Source organism: Pecten maximus, chromosome 19 (genome assembly GCF_902652985.1).
Source record: "Pecten maximus chromosome 19, xPecMax1.1, whole genome shotgun sequence".
NCBI classification, from domain to species: domain Eukaryota; kingdom Metazoa; phylum Mollusca; class Bivalvia; order Pectinida; family Pectinidae; genus Pecten; species Pecten maximus.
The window spans coordinates 28,272,016-28,293,093 of NC_047033.1; the positions used below are offsets into that span (position 1 = coordinate 28,272,016).

General features: G+C 37.6%; 1 protein-coding gene across 1 annotated transcript in view; it reads right to left on the reverse strand.

The window, feature by feature from the left end:
- Positions 1-20,974, reverse strand: part of LOC117317924 (kalirin-like) — a gene marked incomplete at its 3' end in the record, with an annotated part of 212,002 nt that extends 191,028 nt beyond the window's left edge. Inside the window, 6 exon segments of the mRNA XM_033872893.1 lie at positions 2,542-2,655; positions 3,091-3,192; positions 6,695-6,785; positions 7,685-7,799; positions 10,425-10,499; positions 20,849-20,974. Of these exon segments, the coding sequence (XP_033728784.1) occupies positions 2,542-2,655; positions 3,091-3,192; positions 6,695-6,785; positions 7,685-7,799; positions 10,425-10,499; positions 20,849-20,915 (564 nt within the window).
- Positions 20,975-21,078: the final 104 nt, after the last annotated feature.

Genomic DNA, 21,078 nt, shown 5'->3' on the forward strand with positions numbered 1-21,078 from the left:
TCACCAATGTATGATGTATTTTGGTTTTACATAAGTTTGATAATTATGTATTTTCTCATCTGTAATCATGGACAAATTGGTTTGGAGCAATATTATTTAATGTTCTATCAACATTTGTGGTCATTTAAAGATAGCACCCCCTGTGTGAGAAAGGTATGTGCAGAATGTGTGTTAAGGACTGCAGTACAATCATGTTTTGTCTCCTTGTGACTTTATAGTGTTATCTCACTGAAATGAACTGCTATTACATTACAGCATTATGTGACAGCTGTGATAAACTACTACAGTACAGCAGTATGTGACAGCTGTTATAAACTAATACAGTACAGCAGTATGTGACAGCTGTGATAAACTACTACAGTACAGCAGTATGTGACAGCTGTGATAAACTATTACAGGACAGCAGTATGTGACAGCTGTGATAAAACTATTACAGTACAGCAGTATGTGACAGCTGTGATAAACTATTACAGTACAGCAGTATGTGACAGCTGTGATAAACTACAGTACAGCAGTATGTGACAGCTGTGATAAAACTATTACAGTACAGCAGTATGTGACAGCTGTGATAAACTATTACAGGACAGCAGTATGTGACAGCTGTGATAAACTATTACAGTACAGCAGTATGTGACAGCTGTGATAAACTACTACAGTACAGCAGTATGTGACAGCTGTGATAAATTATTACAGTACAGCAGTATGTGACAGCTGTGATAAACTATTACAGTACAGTGGTGTGTGACAGCTGTTATAATACTATTACAGTACAGCAGTATGTGATAGCTGTGATAAAATACTACAGTACAGCAGTATGTGACAGCTGTGATAAACTACTACAGTACAGCAGTATGTGACAGCTGTGATAAACTACTACAGTACAGCAGTATGTGACAGCTGTGATAAACTACTACAGTACAGCAGTATGTGACAGCTGTGATAAACTATTACAGTACAGCAGTATGTGACAGCTGTGATAAACTACTACAGTACAGCAGTATGTGACAGCTATGATAAACTATTACAGTACAGCAGTATGTGACAGCTGTGATAAACTACTATAGTACAGCAGTATGTGACAGCTGTGATAAACTACTACAGTACAGCAGTATGTGACAGCTGTGATAAACTACTACAGTACAGCAGTATGTGACAGCTGTGATAAACTATTACAGTACAGCAGTATGTGACAGCTGTGATAAACTACTACAGTACAGCAGTATGTGACAGCTGTGATAAACTATTACAGTACAGCAGTATGTGACAGCTGTGATAAACTACTACAGTACAGCAGTATGTGACAGCTGTGATAAACTACTACAGTACAGCAGTATGTGACAGCTGTGATAAACTATTACAGTACAGCAGTATGTGACAGCTGTGATAAAACTACTTCAGTGCAGCAGTATGTGACAGCTGAGATAAAACTATTACAGTACAGCATAATGTGACAGCTGTGATAAACTACTACAGTACAGCAGTATGTGACAGCTGTGATAAAACTATTACAGTACAGCAGTATGTGACAGCTGTGATAAACTACTACAGTACAACAGTATGTGACAGCTGTGATAAACTACTACAGTACAGCAGTATGTGACAGCTGTGATAAAACTATTACAGTACAGCAGTATGTGACAGCTGTGATAAACTACTACAGTACAGCAGTATGTGACAGCTGTGATAAACTACTACAGTACAACAGTATGTGACAGCTGTGATGAACTATTACAGTACAGCAGTATGTAACAGCTGTGATAAACTATTACAGTACAGTAGTATGTGACAGCTGTGATAAACTATTACAGTACAGCAGTATGTGACAGCTGTGATAAACTATTACAGTACAGCAGTATGTGACAGCTGTGATAAACTACTACAGTACAGCAGTATGTAACAGCTGTGATAAACTACTACAGTACAGCAGTATGTAACAGCTGTGATAAACTACTACAGTACAGCAGTATGTAACAGCTGTGATAAACTACTACAGTACAGCAGTATGTAACAGCTGTGATAAACTACTACAGTACAGCAGTATGTAACAGCTGTGATAAACTACTTCAGTACAGCAGTATGTGACAGCTGTGATAAACTACAGTACAGTAGTATGTAACAGCTGTGATAAACTACAGTACAGCAGTATGTAACAGCTGTGATAAACTTCAGTACAGCAGTATGTGACAGCTGTGATAAACTATTACAGTACAGCAGTATGTGACAGCTGTGATAAACTACTACAGTACAGCAGTATGTGACAGCTGTTATAAAAGTATAACAGTATATATATATACTTAATGTGATAAATTACAGTATATATATATATATATTTATTGTGATAAATTACAGTATATATATATATATTTATTGTGATAAATTACAGTATATATATATATATTTATTGTGATAAATTACAGTATATATATATATATTTATTGTGATAAATTACAGTATATATATATACTTATTGTGATAAATTACAGTATATATATATATATTTATTGTGATAAATTACAGTATATATATACTTATTGTACTGACCAGTCTCAGTTGAATCCACTGCTCATGGTTGTAGTCAAGATGGCCATCAAATTCTCTGGTCAGTTGTGAGGGATCGATGAACTTGGACAGATTGTCCAGTGATATCATACTGGTCTGAAACACACACAAATGTTGATCATCAGTCACATCCATGGAAGTCTTCATCAAGTCAATCTTAGGGAATTACTCAACTTTAGTGATAATTCTCTGTTTTCTCAGAATTTCTTCGGTTTTATTATATAAGCTTTATGGACACTCATCTCAAAATTACATTTTTCACTGCCGAGGCTAGTTCTCTGTTTCTCTCAGAACTTTTCCGGTTTGATTTTACAATGTATATGTTATATGGATGTCGACACTCACCTAAAAGTTATATTTGGCACTGCCCAGGCTAGTTCTCTGTTTCCCAGAACTTCTCCGGTTTGATTATATAAGCTATATGGACGTCGACACTCATCATCTAAATGTATTTGACATTGCCGAGACTAGTTCTCTGTTTCTCTCAGAACTTTCCAGGTTTATCTATATAAGCTATATATGGACACTCACCTCAAAGTTGTATTTGGCACTGCCGAGGCTAGTTCTCTGTTTTTCCCAGAACTTCTCCGGTTTAATTATATATGCTATGTGGACACTGCCAGGGAAGCATTCCTGTAAAAGAGGTCATGTTCTAAGTACAAGGGAGATAACTCATATGGCAAAACAGAATCCATTGCCGTCCCCTCAATCTCTGTGACCTCCACATACACCTCGTTCTTGAAAAATGTACATGTAGCACGTTAAGTTACGATATCAGGATTTAAACCGATGTATCACAGCTAGCATATTGACTGGTTTTCGTTTTTTAGTTTTGTGTTTTTGACATTTAGTTAAGGTCATTTAAGGACGGCCTCCTCTGCTTGAGAGATACACGTGAAATGCATGTGTGTGGTTTGGGAGATTGTGATATATTCGTCTTTCTTTCTTTGTGACAGCGCGAAACTTATGTCCACTTTGTAGTGTACATGCTACCACACTGAAGTACAGTGCTGAAGACATCCAGCAGGACACCCCACCTGGTTACATACTAACTTTTTTCCTGTTACAAAGTTTGTCAAAACATGGTTATTTTCATTCATTTATTTTGTCAGGAAAAGTTTTTAGAAACAGAAATATTTGAGACCAAACAGTTGAAGACAATTTTGACGGATGGACTATGTTTCATTATTGATACTATCATTCTGCTGTTTTCAATTGCCATGTAAACAGCCAGAGAAATATTTAGTTTGGGTCCCCTTGTAGTAGCTGGTGGCTACCTCACTGAACAACACATGCTATCCAGAGCAATTAGAGTATATCTTTCACAAGGACACAATATACAACACCAGAGGATGTCCTTAATTCCTCGACAGAAAGACAGACAGATGGACAGTAAGACAGACAGACGGATGGACAGTAAGACAGACAGATAGATAGTAAGACAGATGGACAGGAAGACAAACGGACGGACGGACGGACAGACAGACAGACATACACATGTACAGACAGACGGACGGACACACGGACAGTAAGACATGGACAGTAAGACAGATGGACAGTAAGACACACGGACAGTAAGACAGACACAGACAGTAAGACAGACAGACAGATGGACAGTAAGACGGACAGACAGTAAGACAGTAAGACAGACAGACAGATCAACAACCTGATCCTAGCTAGTCCAGCAAAACATAGAATTATCATACATAAAATTTGTTGCTTTGGCATATCGGTAATAACAGACCATGCGTGTTACTAGAATTCCATAAACTCACACCATAATCATAATCCTAACTTGAACACTCTGTCAAAGTTTCTACATGTGAGCAGACAAAAAAATCAATATCAGGCGCCTCACACAGTACAACTGTGAATAATTAAGTTACACATTAGCCCCACCAATCAAATTAGCCGTTACATAACTTAATTTTTTGAGTGATACATATTTGTTTACAGTTAAATGTGCTGCCAGTTGCTGGGTGAAGCTAGAACTTTTTCGAGCTGGCTACAAAAATCACTAGATGTATGTTAATTAAGTTGGTAAATAAATTGAATATGTACACCACCATGCACACATGTTCAGGGGGAAAATTGGTTATAAATACCATCCCCCCCCCCCCCCCCCCCCCCCCCCCCCCCCCCCCATATTTTGATATCTGACTTCAATCTAGGGTACCACATGTTATTTAAGCAAATCCGAGCTGAAATATCACGAAGCCATTTTTTAAGTTAAATCTGCCAGCAGCTGGTTTTCACGAGTCATATATTGTATAATTACATCAGGTGTGAGTTTTCTGTAAAAGTTTCTGATTCTAACAAGTTCTGTATATATCTAATTCATATTATTACCATTTTTATTTTATTAAGTATAACATATCTATGTGACAGGAGGCGAGTGTGTCTTTATATCAATTCCATTTTCATAAAATTGACAGAGAAAATAATACTGAAGTCTGAGATTCCCGTTTGTTTTTTATTATACAAGTTAAATTAGTGGTAAAAAATCTAATATCTTTGAACAAAAACCCATTCTGAGACTAAAAAGTTGGCATCAATATGCATGTTAATTGTAAGCATGCATTCTTTGAATTTTATTTTTTTTAGATTATTTCTAAAACTACCAATTACTCCGGGGGATCCAGATCCTGGATTATTGCCAATGTACTTATTTTGACAAACTCAAATTTTAGAGCACAACTGACTTAGAAATTAGAGAATTAACGAAACGGACTTACAATGATTGTCATAGAAAACAATTCAAAAGTACAATCTTGACTTAGCAGAAATGGCTTAAATAAGATTTACTGCTTAATATAGATGTCAACAGTATTCCTAGTAGTGACAATGGTTTTCTAACTTTGTTTTTGAATTTTTCCAGTACTAGTGTCCATTATTCCATTGAGCTGAAAATTGGTAGGTATTTTAAGGATGGGGAGCCAACAATTAAATTATTGTTATTTTTCAACCTTTGTAAAAACTTTGATTTGTAAACTATATATACATAACTAAGGGGAAAATATGACCCTTATTTAAACGGCATAGAGTAATTGTATGTTACAACCATAAAGGACTGAACTCCCTTACCAGACATTGATTATTTTTTTCAACTCAACTGACCTTTTGACCTTCATGTCAGGGTCACACTACACTTTGTCAGTTGTGTGATAACAGTATACAGCAATTTTCATTAAAATATGTTAAAATGTTTAAATGTTTTTGCAAGATGAGAAATCATTAGAAAAATATGCACTTTGACCTTTGACCTTGACAGTCAGTTCAAAGTGACTTTGCAGTAATTAGGAGTGCATGCTTTAGGTACTTCAAGTTATATCAACATATCTTCAATAATTAAGAATTATGACAGGACAAATTCATTATTATTTGCTCTTTGACCTTGAGGTCAAGGTCACAATGATTCAATGATGGAGCATGAAAAATGATTCAAACTGATATAATTTTGTTATCTGTCATAAACATGTTAGTTTGTTCATTTATTTCACCAGCAGTTTTACATTATAACCACCAGCATTAAAACTATGCCGTTTATCTTTTTTAAAGATATTTCTTGTTTAGGTCTTAGACTGTATATCTACTTGTGTGAAAATAAAACAATGCGAGAACGGTTCATGTATATTTATCTGTCTTCACAAATTATACAGCTACTGATCAACACAACATATTTTCTTATCAACTTAAAACTTTACCTTGATCCATAATTTGTTGCCAAAAGATCTGAATTTTATCAAACATTTCAGTCATAGGTCATTGATTTCCATATCATAATCCAAGATGGCTGCAGAGATTTTCCTTCTTGCATAGGGTCTTACCCGGGGATAAGCCCCCACATGCACCCTGACCCCCCCTTTTCCAATTTTAAGTGGACTAGCCCCCTGTTATAAACGATAACATAAAGTACTTCATGGATAAAAAAGAACTCCATCGTAGCCGGTCCCAAGCCCGTGTTGAGAAAGGAGGAGGGGATCGCCAACTGACAACATCTAACAGTCAACCCGGACTAATGTTACTAACCTAAAGTCGCGAGTAGAGGTTATAACTTTAAACCTGCAACAAACAAACTTCATGGATAACACTAGCACTGGTAAGTAGTCAGTCTTTGACCTTGATAATGACCTACCTGTAACACTTTGAGGATGGGTTTGACCGTCTGCCAGGTCGAGCCCCTCATGTCCAGTATAACAGTAAACCCTTTCTCCCTTACATCGTCGCTGCAACAACAACAAAATCTTTTACACTGCTGATATTTTACAAAATCACAATCAAACAAAACAAAATTTGACAACAAAAGTTTTCATAACTTTAGAAGAACTTACACCTGGCACCTGTTTCAAGAAAGTTCTTCAACTTAGGGAAAGTCTTCAGCATTACAGAATTTGGATAAAGATTTTTTTTCTTTCCTAGACTTGTTTTCTGTTACAGTAAAATCATTTTTTGTGAAGGTAAAGTTGCGTAATTTTCTCCAAAAATACTTTTTTGTGAAGACATGAAATTGTGGATAAAGAATATCTATGTGGTTGTACGTTGGATTTTTTATTGATTTATACAAAACCAACAGGGGCCTGTCCTTCTAACACAAGAATTCATTTATATATTCAGAAATTGTGTCACCAAATCTACACATAGACCTGCCCCTCTAACACAAAAACCTCTTTGTATATTCAGAAAGTGTTGCAAAACTGCCCTGGACTAATCCCCTCATAGGTTTGGTTTGGTTTTTGTTAAACGTCCTATTGACAGCCAGGTTCATTTAAGGACGGTGCCAAGTTTTGGAGGTGGAGGAAAGCCAGAGTACCCGGAGAAAAACCACCAGCCTACGGTCAGTACCTGGCAACTGCCCCACGTAGGCTAGTGATAAAGTGTCGGTACACCTTAACCACTCGGCCACAGCGGCCCCTAATCCCCTCATAGGCCTGCCCCTCTAACACAACACCTCCTTGAGTAAACATGCCACAACTAAAGACTAGTTTATATTTAATGGACATGCTAGAACAAATTCATACTACTTCACCCTTGGATACTCTATACCATACAGTTCAAAGGATACAGATTCCATTAATTCCCCACACATAGGCCTGCCCCTCTAACACAACACCTCCTTGATACATACCTTGGTACACTGGCCAGATAGGTCATCAGTTTCCGAAGGTCATCATTGTCCAATCGCTCCGGATGGGTCCGAGATGGAAATGTCAGGATGGCCCCACATCGTCTATCCCGGCCACCTATTAAATAGATATATATAGTAATTAATTACAAATACTGACCTCATACATAGGTTAATCATTCCATACATTGACCTCAATTATATGCCACACGTTCCCTTAAGTCAGTAACTAAACCCAACAGATCTTACCTGACAGGTACGCCACACGTTCCCTTAAGATAGGAACTAAACCTAACAGATCTTACCTGACAGGTACGCCACACGTTCCCTTAAGATAGGAACTAAACCTAACAGATCTTACCTGATAGGTACGCCACACGTTCTCTTAAGATAGGAACTAAACCTAACAGATCTTACCTGACAGGTACGCCACACGTTCCCTTAAGTCAGTAACTAAACCCAACAGATCTTACCTGACAGGTACGCCACACGTTCCCTTAAGATAGGAACTAAACCTAACAGATCTTACCTGACAGGTACGCCACACGTTCCCTTAAGATAGGAACTAAATCTAACAGATCTTACCTGATAGGTACGCCACACGTTCCCTTAAGTCAGTAACTAAACCCAACAGATCTTACCTGACAGGTACGCCACACGTTCCCTTAAGTCAGTAACTAAACCTAACAGATCTTACCTGACAGGTACGCCACACGTTCCCTTAAGTCAGTAACTAAACCCAACAGATCTTACCTGATAGGTACGTAACACGTTCCCTTAAGTCAGCAACTTAACCCAACAGATCTTACCTGACAGGTACGCCACACGTTCCCTTAAGTCAGTAACTAAACCTAACAGATCTTACCTGATAGGTACGCCACACGTTCCCTTAAGTCAGTAACTAAACCTAACAGATCTTACCTGATAGGTACGCCACACGTTCCCTTAAGTCAGTAACTAAACCTAACAGATCTTACCTGATAGGTACGCCACACGTTCCCTTAAGTCAGTAACTAAACCTAACAGATCTCACCTGACAGGTACGCCACACGTTCCCTTAAACCTAACAGATCTTACCTGATAGGTACGCCACACGTTCCCTTAAGATAGGAACTTAACCCAACAGATCTTACCCGATAGGTACGCCACACGTTCCCTTAAGTCAGTAACTAAACCTAACAGATCTTACCCGATAGGTACGCCACACGTTCCCTTAAGTCAGTAACTAAACCTAACAGATCTTACCTGATAGGTACGCCACACGTTCCCTTAAGTCAGTAACTAAACCTAACATCTTACCTGATAGGTACGTCACACGTTCCCTTAAACCTAACAGATCTTACCTGATAGGTACGCCACACGTTCCCTTAAGATAGGAACTAAACCTAACAGATCTTACCTGACAGGTACGCCACACGTTCCCTTAAGATAGGAACTAAACCTAACAGATCTTACCTGATAGGTACGCCACACGTTACCTTAAGATAGGAACTTAACCCAACAGATCTTACCTGATAGGTACGCCACACGTTCCCTTAAGTCAGTAACTAAACCCAACAGATCTCACCTGACAGGTACGCCACACGTTCCCTTAAGTCAGTAACTAAACCCAACAGATCTCACCTGACAGGTACGCCACACGTTCCCTTAAGTCAGCAACTAAACCTAACAGATCTTACCTGATAGGTACGCCACACGTTCCCTTAAGTCAGTAACTAAACCCAACAGATCTTACCTGATAGGTACGCCACACGTTCCCTTAAGTCAGTAACTAAACCTAACAGATCTTACCTGACAGGTACGCCACACGTTCCCTTAAGTCAGTAACTAAACCTAACAGATCTTACCTGATAGGTACGCCACACGTTCCCTTAAGTCAGTAACTAAACCCAACAGATCTCACCTGACAGGTACGCCACACGTTCCCTTAAGTCAGCAACTAAACCTAACAGATCTTACCTGATAGGTACGCCACACGGTCCCTTAAGTCAGTAACTAAACCTAACAGATCTTACCTGATAGGTACGCCACACGTTCCCTTAATTAAGATAGGAACTAATCCTAACAGATCTTACCTGACAGGTACGCCACACGTTCCCTTAAGTCAGTAACTAAACCTAACAGATCTTACCTGATAGGTACGCCACACGTTCCCTTAAGTCAGTAACTAAACCCAACAGATCTCACCTGACAGGTACGCCACACGTTCCCTTAAGTCAGCAACTAAACCTAACAGATCTTACCTGATAGGTACGCCACACGGTCCCTTAAGTCAGTAACTAAACCTAACAGATCTTACCTGATAGGTACGCCACACGTTCCCTTAATTAAGATAGGAACTAATCCTAACAGATCTTACCTGACAGGTACGCCACACGTTCCCTTAAGTCAGTAACTAAACCTAACAGATCTTACCTGATAGGTACGCCACACGGTCCCTTAAGTCAGTAACTAAACCTAACAGATCTTACCTGATAGGTACGCCACACGTTCCCTTAATTAAGATAGAAACTAATCCTAACAGATCTTACCTGACAGGTACGCCACACGTTCCCTTAAGTCAGTAACTAAACCTAACAGATCTTACCTGACAGGTACGCCACACGTTCCCTTAAGTCAGTAACTAAACCTAACAGATCTCACCTGACAGGTACGCCACACGTTCCCTTAAACCTAACAGATCTTACCTGATAGGTACGCCACACGTTCCCTTAAGTCAGTAACTAAACCTAACAGATCTTACCTGATAGGTACGCCACACGTTCCCTTAAGATAGGAACTATGTCTGCCGCCTTCAACCCATCTGTTCGTTTACCACCTGTGAAAATTGAAACATATTTTAAATGTGTGCATGAATTTCTCTTCAATCATTGAAAGAAACTGATACATTGTTGGACAAATATATACTCAAATTTTTCTTACACACTGTTTTCAAGTACATACTCATAAAACAAGAATTCCACGCAAGAGGATGTGTCGCCTGCACAGCAAGCTAGCTATATAGAATTTTAATTTTAATAACCGAACATTAATGTTCGTTTAAAAATCAAACTGATCTGCTTTGCAAATCAAAACAAGTTTCAAGCAAAATTTTAGTGTTTTTCATACAGAAACCAGAAAGCACTATATGAAGGTTTAGGTTGATTGACCCAAAAGAACTGGACAGATTTTCTATTTATTTACAGTGACCGTGACTTTTGAGCCTGAAAAGCAATCCAAAGCAAGCACTTTTGATAAGGAAATACTATATATATAAATTATATACAAAGTTTGAGTTTAATTGGTGCAAGGGAACTCAAGTTATCAAATGGAAACCAAGATTCTATTTATAGCAAGTGACCTTGACCTTTGACCTTTGAACATCAAAACTTAAAGCAATCCCAAGCAAGCACTTCCTATATAAGAAAGCAATGCATCAAGTTTGAGTTTGATTGGCCAAAGAGATCTCAAGTTATCGCAAGCAAACCTATTTTCTATTTATAGTAGCAAGGACTTTTGAACCTGAAAAGCAATCCTTAGCAAGTACTTTTGGTAATTAAGGAAGCACTAGTACTGTGTGAAGTTTGAATTTGATAGGCTGAAGGGAACTCGAGTTATTGCATGGAAACCAATTTTCTATTAATACTAGCAGTGACCTTGACCTTTGAACCTGAAAAGCAATCCCAAGCAACAAGCACTTTTGATAAGGAAGCACTGTGTGAAGTTTGAGTTTGATTGGCTGAAAGTAACTCAAGTTATTGCATTGAAACCAATTTTCTATTAATACAAATTGTGACCTTGACTTTTGACCTTTGAACCTGAAAAGCAATCCAAAGCAAGCACTTTTGATAAGGAAGCACTGTATGAAGTTTGAGTTTGATTGGCTGAAGATAACTCAAGTTATTGGACGGAAACCATTGTGCGGATGCCGCCGACGACGCTGACATCTAAAGCAGAAAATTGCATAAGAAACAAACAAACCATCAGATCATTTAAATCAAAACCTAAAGGCTTATAGTTAAATACGAGGTCACATCTGCATACATTACTTATGGTATATATATATCCTTCCTAGCTAGAGACGCTCAGTTTTCTATCCCTGTCCCGGGGGGCCTTAGGCTTAGCTATACATCTCTACTGTGTTGGACCTAATATAAGTACATCTGTCCCTGTCCAGGGGGGGGGGGGGGGGGGGGGGGGGGGGGGAGGGGGACTTAGGCTTAGCTATACATCTCTACTGTGTTGGACCTAATAAGTACATCTGTCCCTGTCCGGGGGGGGGGGGGGGGGGGGGGGGGGGGGGGGGGACTTAGGATTAGCTATACATCTCTACTGTGTTGGACCTAATATAAGTACATCTGTCCCTGTAAGTCCTCACCATTTTCAGGAAAAGATGATATAAGTATGATTATTATTAAACATATGGTACTAAATTAAATGGTCCATATATTTTGAAGACCTCAATAATTTGATATTCTTCAATCTTCTTACCAAAGTTTCTAGAATCTTTTTGCTTTAGCAAGGAATATGTAAATGGAAAAAATGTCCACCCAAATTTCATACAGAATTTTTTCTTGATACATGGTTTTATCAAACAAACCGGTACCCATTATGTGTTTTCATATGTTGAATACGGTATGTGGGGTGTTTTCATAGGTTGAATATGGTATGTGATTTTTTTTCACCAAGTGATGCTTCTATTTTACCCGAGGAAAACTTTCATATGTTTTCAACACCTGTATGCGTATAGTCATCTTACACTATACACACTGGTTAAAGCACTTGAATCTGATTTCTAATCCTGATCCATATCTTTGAACTAATTACCATACTATGTGTTTCATAGGTAAACAAAGTATACTATACCTGTTTATATAATCATATGCCCACAAGGATTTTCCTACAAAAGTACTCGGAGCACCTTTTAATTTCGTACATCAAGTCTTGCTAAAATTCTCCATTTGGCGAGAAAAAAAATATTTCAAGAGGTCAATTGTGCTAAAAATTAAAATTGAACTTACTTTAATTGTGAAATTAGTAATCATCAAATAAGTAAAATAATATTTTAACCCCTACAAAATACTTTCTATTAAGCTTTGTTCAGAATATTAGTAACAATTGTTTTTGTCAGAATTAAAATTTTCAAGGTTTGATGAGCCTTGATACTAAAGACATATGTATATACTCCAAACTTGAGGGAATCCCACAGGAAACACACGAGTCCAGTACTGGGTATACGTATGTATATACTACAAACTTGAGGGAATCCCACAGGAAACACATCAGTCCAGTACTGGGTATATGTATATACTACAAACTTGAGGGAATCCCACAGGAAACACACGAGTCCAGTACTGGGTATATGTATGTATATACTACAAACTTGAGGGAATCCCACAGGAAACATCAGTCCAGTACTGGGTATACGTATGTATATACTACAAACTTGAGGGAATCCCACAGGAAACACATGTACACGAGTCCAGTACTGGGTATACGTATGTATATACTACAAACTTGAGGGAATCCCACAGGAAACACATCAGTCCAGTACTGGGTATACGTTTGTATACTACAAACTTGAGGGAATCCCACAGGAAACACAAGAGTCCAGTACTGGGTATACGTATGTATATACTACAAACTTGAGGGAATCCCACAGGAAACACATCAGTCCAGTACTGGGTATACGTATGTATATACTACAAACTTGAGGGAATCCCACAGGAAACACATGAGTCCAGTACTGGGTATACGTATGTATACTACAAACTTGAGGGAATCCCACAGGAAACACACGAGTCCAGTACTGGGTATACGTATGTATACTACAAACTTGAGGGAATCCCACAGGAAACACACGAGTCCAGTACTGGGTATATGTATATATACTACAAACTTGAGGGGATCCCACAGGAAACACACGAGTCCAGTACTGAGTATACGTATGTATATACTACAAACTTGAGGGAATCCCACAGGAAACACATCAGTCCAGTACTGGGTATACGTATGTATATACTACAAACTTGAGGGAATCCCACAGGAAACACACGAGTCCAGTACTGCGTATACGTATGTATACTCCAAACTTGAGGGAATCCCACAGGAAACACACGAGTCCAGTACTTGGTATATGTATGTATATACTACAAACTTGAGGGAATCCCACAGGAAACACACGAGTCCAGTACTGGGTATACGTATATATACTACAAACTTGAGGGAATCCCACAGGAAACACATCAGTCCAGTACTGGGTATATGTATGTACGTATATACTACAAACTTGAGGGAATCCCACAGGAAACACACGAGTCCAGTACTGGTTATATGTATGTATATACTACAAACTTGAGGGAATCCCACAGGAAACACACGAGTCCAGTACTGGGTATACGTATATACTACAAACTTGAGGGAATCCCACAGGAAACACACGAGTCCAGTACTGGTTATATGTATGTATATACTACAAACTTGAGGGAATCCCACAGGAAACACACGAGTCCAGTACTGGGTATATGTATGTATACTACAAACTTGAGGGAATCCTACAGGAAACACACGAGTCCAGTACTGGGTATATGTATATACTACAAACTTGAGGGAATCCCACAGGAAACACATCAGTCCAGTACTGGGTATACGTATGTATATACTACAAACTTGAGGGAATCCCACAGGAAACACACGAGTCCAGTACTGGGTATATGTATATATACTACAAACTTGAGGGAATCCCACAGGAAACACATCAGTCCAGTACTGGGTATACGTATGTATATACTACAAACTTGAGGGAATCCCACAGGAAACACATGAGTCCAGTACTGGGTATACGTATGTATATACTACAAACTTGAGGGAATCCCACAGGAAACACATGAGTCCAGTACTGGGTATACGTATGTATATACTACAAACTTGAGGGAATCCCACAGGAAACACACGAGTCCAGTACTGGGTATATGTATATACTACAAACTTGAGGGAATCCCACAGGAAACACATCAGTCCAGTACTGGGTATACGTATGTATATACTACAAACTTGAGGGAATCCCACAGGAAACACATGAGTCCAGTACTGGGTATACGTATATACTACAAACTTGAGGGAATCCCACAGGAAACACATGAGTCCAGTACTGGGTATACGTATGTATACTACAAACTTGAGGGAATCCCACAGGAAACACATGAGTCCAGTACTGGGTATATGTATGTATACTACAAACTTGAGGGAATCCCACAGGAAACACACGAGTCCAGTACTGGGTATACGTAGGTATATACTACAAACTTGAGGGAATCCCACAGGAAACACATCAGTCCAGTACTGGGTATATGTATATACTACAAACTTGAGGGAATCCCACAGGAAACACATGAGTCCAGTACTGGGTATATGTATGTATATACTACAAACTTGAGGGAATCCCACAGGAAACACACGAGTCCAGTACTGGGTATACGTATATACTACAAACTTGAGGGAATCCCACAGGAAACACACGAGTCCAGTACTGGTTATATGTATGTATATACTACAAACTTGAGGGAATCCCACAGGAAACACACGAGTCCAGTACTGGGTATATGTATGTATACTACAAACTTGAGGGAATCCTACAGGAAACACACGAGTCCAGTACTGGGTATATGTATATACTACAAACTTGAGGGAATCCCACAGGAAACACATGAGTCCAGTACTGGGTATATGTATGTATATACTACAAACTTGAGGGAATCCCACAGGAAACACATCAGTCCAGTACTGGGTATACGTATGTATATACTACAAACTTGAGGGAATCCTACAGGAAACACACGAGTCCAGTACTGGGTATATGTATATACTACAAACTTGAGGGAATCCCACAGGAAACACATCAGTCCAGTACTGGGTATACGTATGTACGTATATACTACAAACTTGAGGGAATCCCACAGGAAACACACGAGTCCAGTACTGGGTATACGTATGTATATACTACAAACTTGAGGGAATCCCACAGGAAACACACGAGTCCAGTACTGGGTATATGTATATACTACAAACTTGAGGGAATCCTACAGGAAACACATCAGTCCAGTACTGGGTATATGTATGTATATACTACAAACTTGAGGGAATCCCACAGGAAACACATCAGTCCAGTACTGGGTATACGTATGTATACTACAAACTTGAGGGAATCCCACAGGAAACACATCAGTCCAGTACTGGGTATACGTATGTATACTACAAACTTGAGGGAATCCCACAGGAAACACATGTACACAGTCCAGTACTGGGTATACGTATGTATATACTACAAACTTGAGGGAATCCCACAGGAAACACACGAGTCCAGTACTGGGTATACGTATATGTATATACTACAAACTTGAGGGGATCCCACAGGAAACACACGAGTCCAGTACTGGGTATACTTATGTATATACTACAAACTTGAGGAACTCCCACAGGAAACACACTGGTAAGTTGGTAACAGCGAAAAATTACGATCAGCTGCCTTTTCAAATTATGATATCCCCTCTTAAAACCCAGGGATTTATTATCGTAATCCGAAATCCAGTGTATGCGCACTTATAGTTGTATGATCACGCAATGTTACACAGTGCCTACAATGTCAGCATGATGTATGTTTGATATAGAATAAATTTGTGCAATTGTATCATGCGTGCAAATGTGTGCAAAACAGCCAATTTAAATAAAATGTGTGCAATATAGCTATCATGGTTGATACAAATTTAGAAATTGGTTGTCTAGTGGTGTACAGATAACCGGAAACATTTATTAATTAAATCGAGTTGGACCCAAGATCGATTCGATAATGGATTTTGCACTTAAAAGATCGATTGTGAAATTTGGCTATGAATAGATCGTTTCATATGTTTCTAATTTGAATGGCTGAAGTTATTCAGATACGTACTGTTGTTATGAATGCTTTTATTTCATCTTCAATAAACCATTTCGCTCGTTCTTGTTATGTCTCGCTTGAACCACGCCGGCATTTAAGCGTTGTAGCTACCTTACGTAATCGTGGTCAGTGCAGCGTTTTGTACAAGGCTATACTAATTTGCTAATATATGACGGAGTCCGGACTTTCCGGGTAAAATCTAACAATATTTAGCACATATTCAAACCGATAATCGATTATCGATCGATCTTGATAGCCCGATAATCGATCTTCAATATCATGGCGATTCCCAGCACTATGGTTGTCAATAATTATGTTTTAAATTTAAAAGCTGACCTATTTTCTTTTTTTTTTATAGGGAGTCGGACATTCCTTCGTTTGAATAAAGTTCATGTTGCCAAAATGAAACTTATGGAAAATATGTATTTTCCAAAGTAGTAAAAGTTTTAATCTTAAAATTAATACGGCAGTTTTACTCTCAAGGGAAGCAAAAGTGCTTCAATTGCAAGTAATAAATCATAAAAATTCTCAATTCGACCCGAAGTATCACTAATTACTGCAGACGGTTTTTGTGTACGAAACATCATTTTTCTGTACATTTCGGCATTATACTTTCATTACTGGTGGGCACAAAAACTCATATAATCCTCATTTGGACATAGATTTCATCAAAAGAAATTTTGCACATTTCTGATATACGAACGATTAGTTTTTTGTTTTTTAACATCATATTAACTGCCAGGGTCATTTAAGGACATGCAAGGTTTTGGAGGTGGAGGAAAGCCGAAGTACCCGGAGAAAAACCACTGGCCTACAGTCAGTACCTGGCAACTGCCCCACTTAGGTTTTGAACTCGCAACCCAGAGGTGGAGGGCTAGTGACAAAGTGTCGGGACACTTTGCCAATCGGCCACAGCGGCCCTTTTGTACGAACGAAAGAATATTAATGCCCCAGCCCTTAAAGAACGAAAATGAAAGTTGTCAAAAGTTTTTTTTAACTAGATATCAACTGTTCATTATACCTGACCTTCAGCAAGTTTTCATGATAGACCTAATTATGTGTTGGTAGTGTTCATGATAGACCTAATTATGTGTTGGTAGTGTTCATGATAGACCTAATGTGTCGGTAGTGTTCATGATAGACCTAATGTGTTGGTAGTGTTCATGATAGACCTAATGTGTCGGTAGTGTTCATGATAGACCTAATGTGTTGGTAGTGTTCATGATAGACCTAATGTGTTGGTAGTGTTCATGATAGACCTAATGTGTTGGTAGTGTTCATGATAGACCTAATGTGTTGGTAAAAGACTGATTATGACGGATACGTTATTCATTAATAAAAAGTTGATTTATTAAGAGATTCTAGCTTTCAAAAAAGGTCAGCACGGAAACGCACCTTCTAAATTCCATTTAGTTTCATGTACCAGATTTAAAAGCTTTTACATATGGAGTCGGAAGGGATGGAGTGACCAGCATTGTCACAGAGCAATATGTTGAGTATCTTAGAGCGGATGATGACGTCAAAGTTGGAGGGTTTCATTTTAAGCAAGAAATCAGTGAAACTCAGAGGCAGATAGCAGAAACTCAAATTTCAAAAATGCCTGAAGTATATCTCCGTACAAATTCAATTCTAAGGCCAAGCAGCTAATCGCATATATTGATTTGTTGTTATTATGCATTTATCAAGTATATATGTTATCTATCTATTTGTCCAAAAACCATCAATACATGTACAGATAACTGAGCGGGAATGTTTTTAAATTTTATATGACTCATTGGTAACTTCATTGTACTTAATTAAACTGCACAATATATAATTTACGGATTGGACCGATACCTGGATTTTATGTGCAAAAGAATGAGCAAGATTTAGAATATATATAACGGTATATGGGTTTCATATCAAATTCTTCATCTCTCTCTCAACTAATAAGTATCTATATGAAAGAAATACTTTTTTCCTCTCTTTAACTACAAATATCAATATTACCATTATAATTCTAGTCGGTCTTGTTATATGATCTTAATATCTATTGTATATTCTTTATATGTATTAGACAAAATAATTTGTTCAACACACTCGCAAGTCATATACTATAGGGAGATGGCTTAAAATAATTATAAGAGAGCATTAATATTCTTGTTGCCATATCCCTGTGTTTAATTGTTGTATATATTGACCAATGTATTGTAAATATTTCTGGTAATAAATACTATTTAAACCAAAAGAATGGGATCATCTTCATGACGTGGGGTTTTCTCGGAAATTTCTCCCACAATATTAGCTCCTACGTATACCTAGCTTGCACTTCATTCATGACAGAGGCAATAAATATAAGACATATTTATTTTATTGGTATAATTTGTTTTACATTTGTTGTAAAACAAATAAATTTTACATTAAAAATAAATTGGTAGATTGCAGAAAATGTAATCACATCGGTTTTGCTATATAGCGAGACCACACATGATAGACTCTGTTAATTGCATCACGTTATAATTATTGTATATATAGAGAATACATGGTCAGTGTCTTAAAATATAAGCTGTATTTTGGCGAGGGTAAAGAAAGACAACAAGTGGCGAGCCTTGGCGAGCCACTTTTGTCTTTCTGTCCCGAGCCAAAAATACAGCTTATATTTTAAGACACTGACCATGTATTCTATTTATCCTGCAACAGTCATTAAAATAATCATCAAAAATAATCATTTTTAAGTGAAACGGTGTCAAAAAAGACAGAAATATGTTCGCCTTTTAAACGTAGTTTCACTCTGAAGTAGGTCAGTCGAACTGACGCACATGCTAAGATTCCAAAATACAGCTGTTTTCCGTCACTGCCGTATACAGCAAAAATATATACGGTGGGTGTATTCCGACAATGCGGTGGCAGTTGCAGGATAAACATGTATATATTCATCAACTACAAAATTGAAAAGCAAAAAGATTGACTTAACTTTCTGTCACTTAATATAAAAAAAAAAACACTTTTTTTCATAACCTTAATCTAATTAACCTTATAGATTTTTCCGTATTCATACGTTGATTACCAAGGCAAAAATGAAGTACCTAACTGAATATCAATTCCTTATTTGAAGCAAAATAAAGTTGGTCAATTTTGATGCAATTTTGTGCAAATCGTCAAGATCAAAGACTTTGTTAGAGCTTGTAAAATGAATGCTTGATTAATTTTTCAATTTTTTGTTACAACCAGGTTCTATTCTCAAATTGGACATGGCAAAATCCTTACTTCTGATCCAACTAGTAGGGTTAACATTGTGCATCTTTCTCATATAATACCACAAATAGTTTACAGCAAGATTTGAATTTTTTTTTACTCATTTTTGCTGAGAAACCTATTGAAATTATCAAAATGAAATGAAAAAAATATACATATACAGGATATAAAATACAAAACATCACAACCTGAAATTGTCACTAATGATATAATAATTCATTAAATTGGAAAGTTAATTTTTTGTGCCCTGTATAATTGCCATTTTTAAATAACTGGCCATGGGATGGATGATAACCTTGCTGGTTTTCCCAGGCACATGGAAAGGCTTCATTCAAAATACACAATTACACTTGCAAACATATCGGTAATAGCTATTGTATTGTACGTATAATAATATTGTCATGTTATCATTATATAATATGCAATCTTATGCAACTTATATTAGATATATGTGAATTAGTACCTTAGAACCCATTTGAATGATTAAAGAAAGCCTTTCACAGGCAAACAACCTGATGATATAAGGAAATAATTTAATTTGATAATTATTACATGAATGAGTATATAGCTAGTCTACCCCATAAATACAGAACAATCATCTTATTTACATAAAATAATAATTCCTTTATCATCTCAGCAAAGTAATGCATTGATGTAACATATATGAATTGATAGAGACAGGAATTTTATAAGATTTTCCGAAAAAACATCGAAAACATGAAAACCCCAGCCTCTGTATCCTGAATGTTCCACTTCATCCTCATCAGCTTATCATCCCGGTTAGCCATTGTTTCCAACATTTTTACGCCAAGTAACGAATATTTTTCTACGTATTACAAAAATAATAACAGTGAAAAAAACAAGGGACAATGAATGGGTTCAATCGGTACATTTCACACTGAAATAACGGTAAATTTTTTCGCTACCCGGGAAAGCTGTCAAAATCTTGTGTGTATTCCCAATCGCCCGTAAATATCCGCTATTCATCACAATAATAGACACTTAAGCTCTTAAACAACTACCTGGTCTGAAATAGTATTCCAAGTCTCGATCAGCTGCCGCATCGGATTGCTGCTCTTGTTGACTCATTTCTTAAAATCCTTAAATTTTGCAGAAATCCGTGTTAAATATATCAGCATCTTTGTGTTTCTCCATCGTCGGCCATCAATCGGAATTGATTCGGTAATTTCCGCCTGATTCCGCAAGCTTCCGGTGTTGATTCGTAACCGGAAGATGAGGTAAATTTCATTCG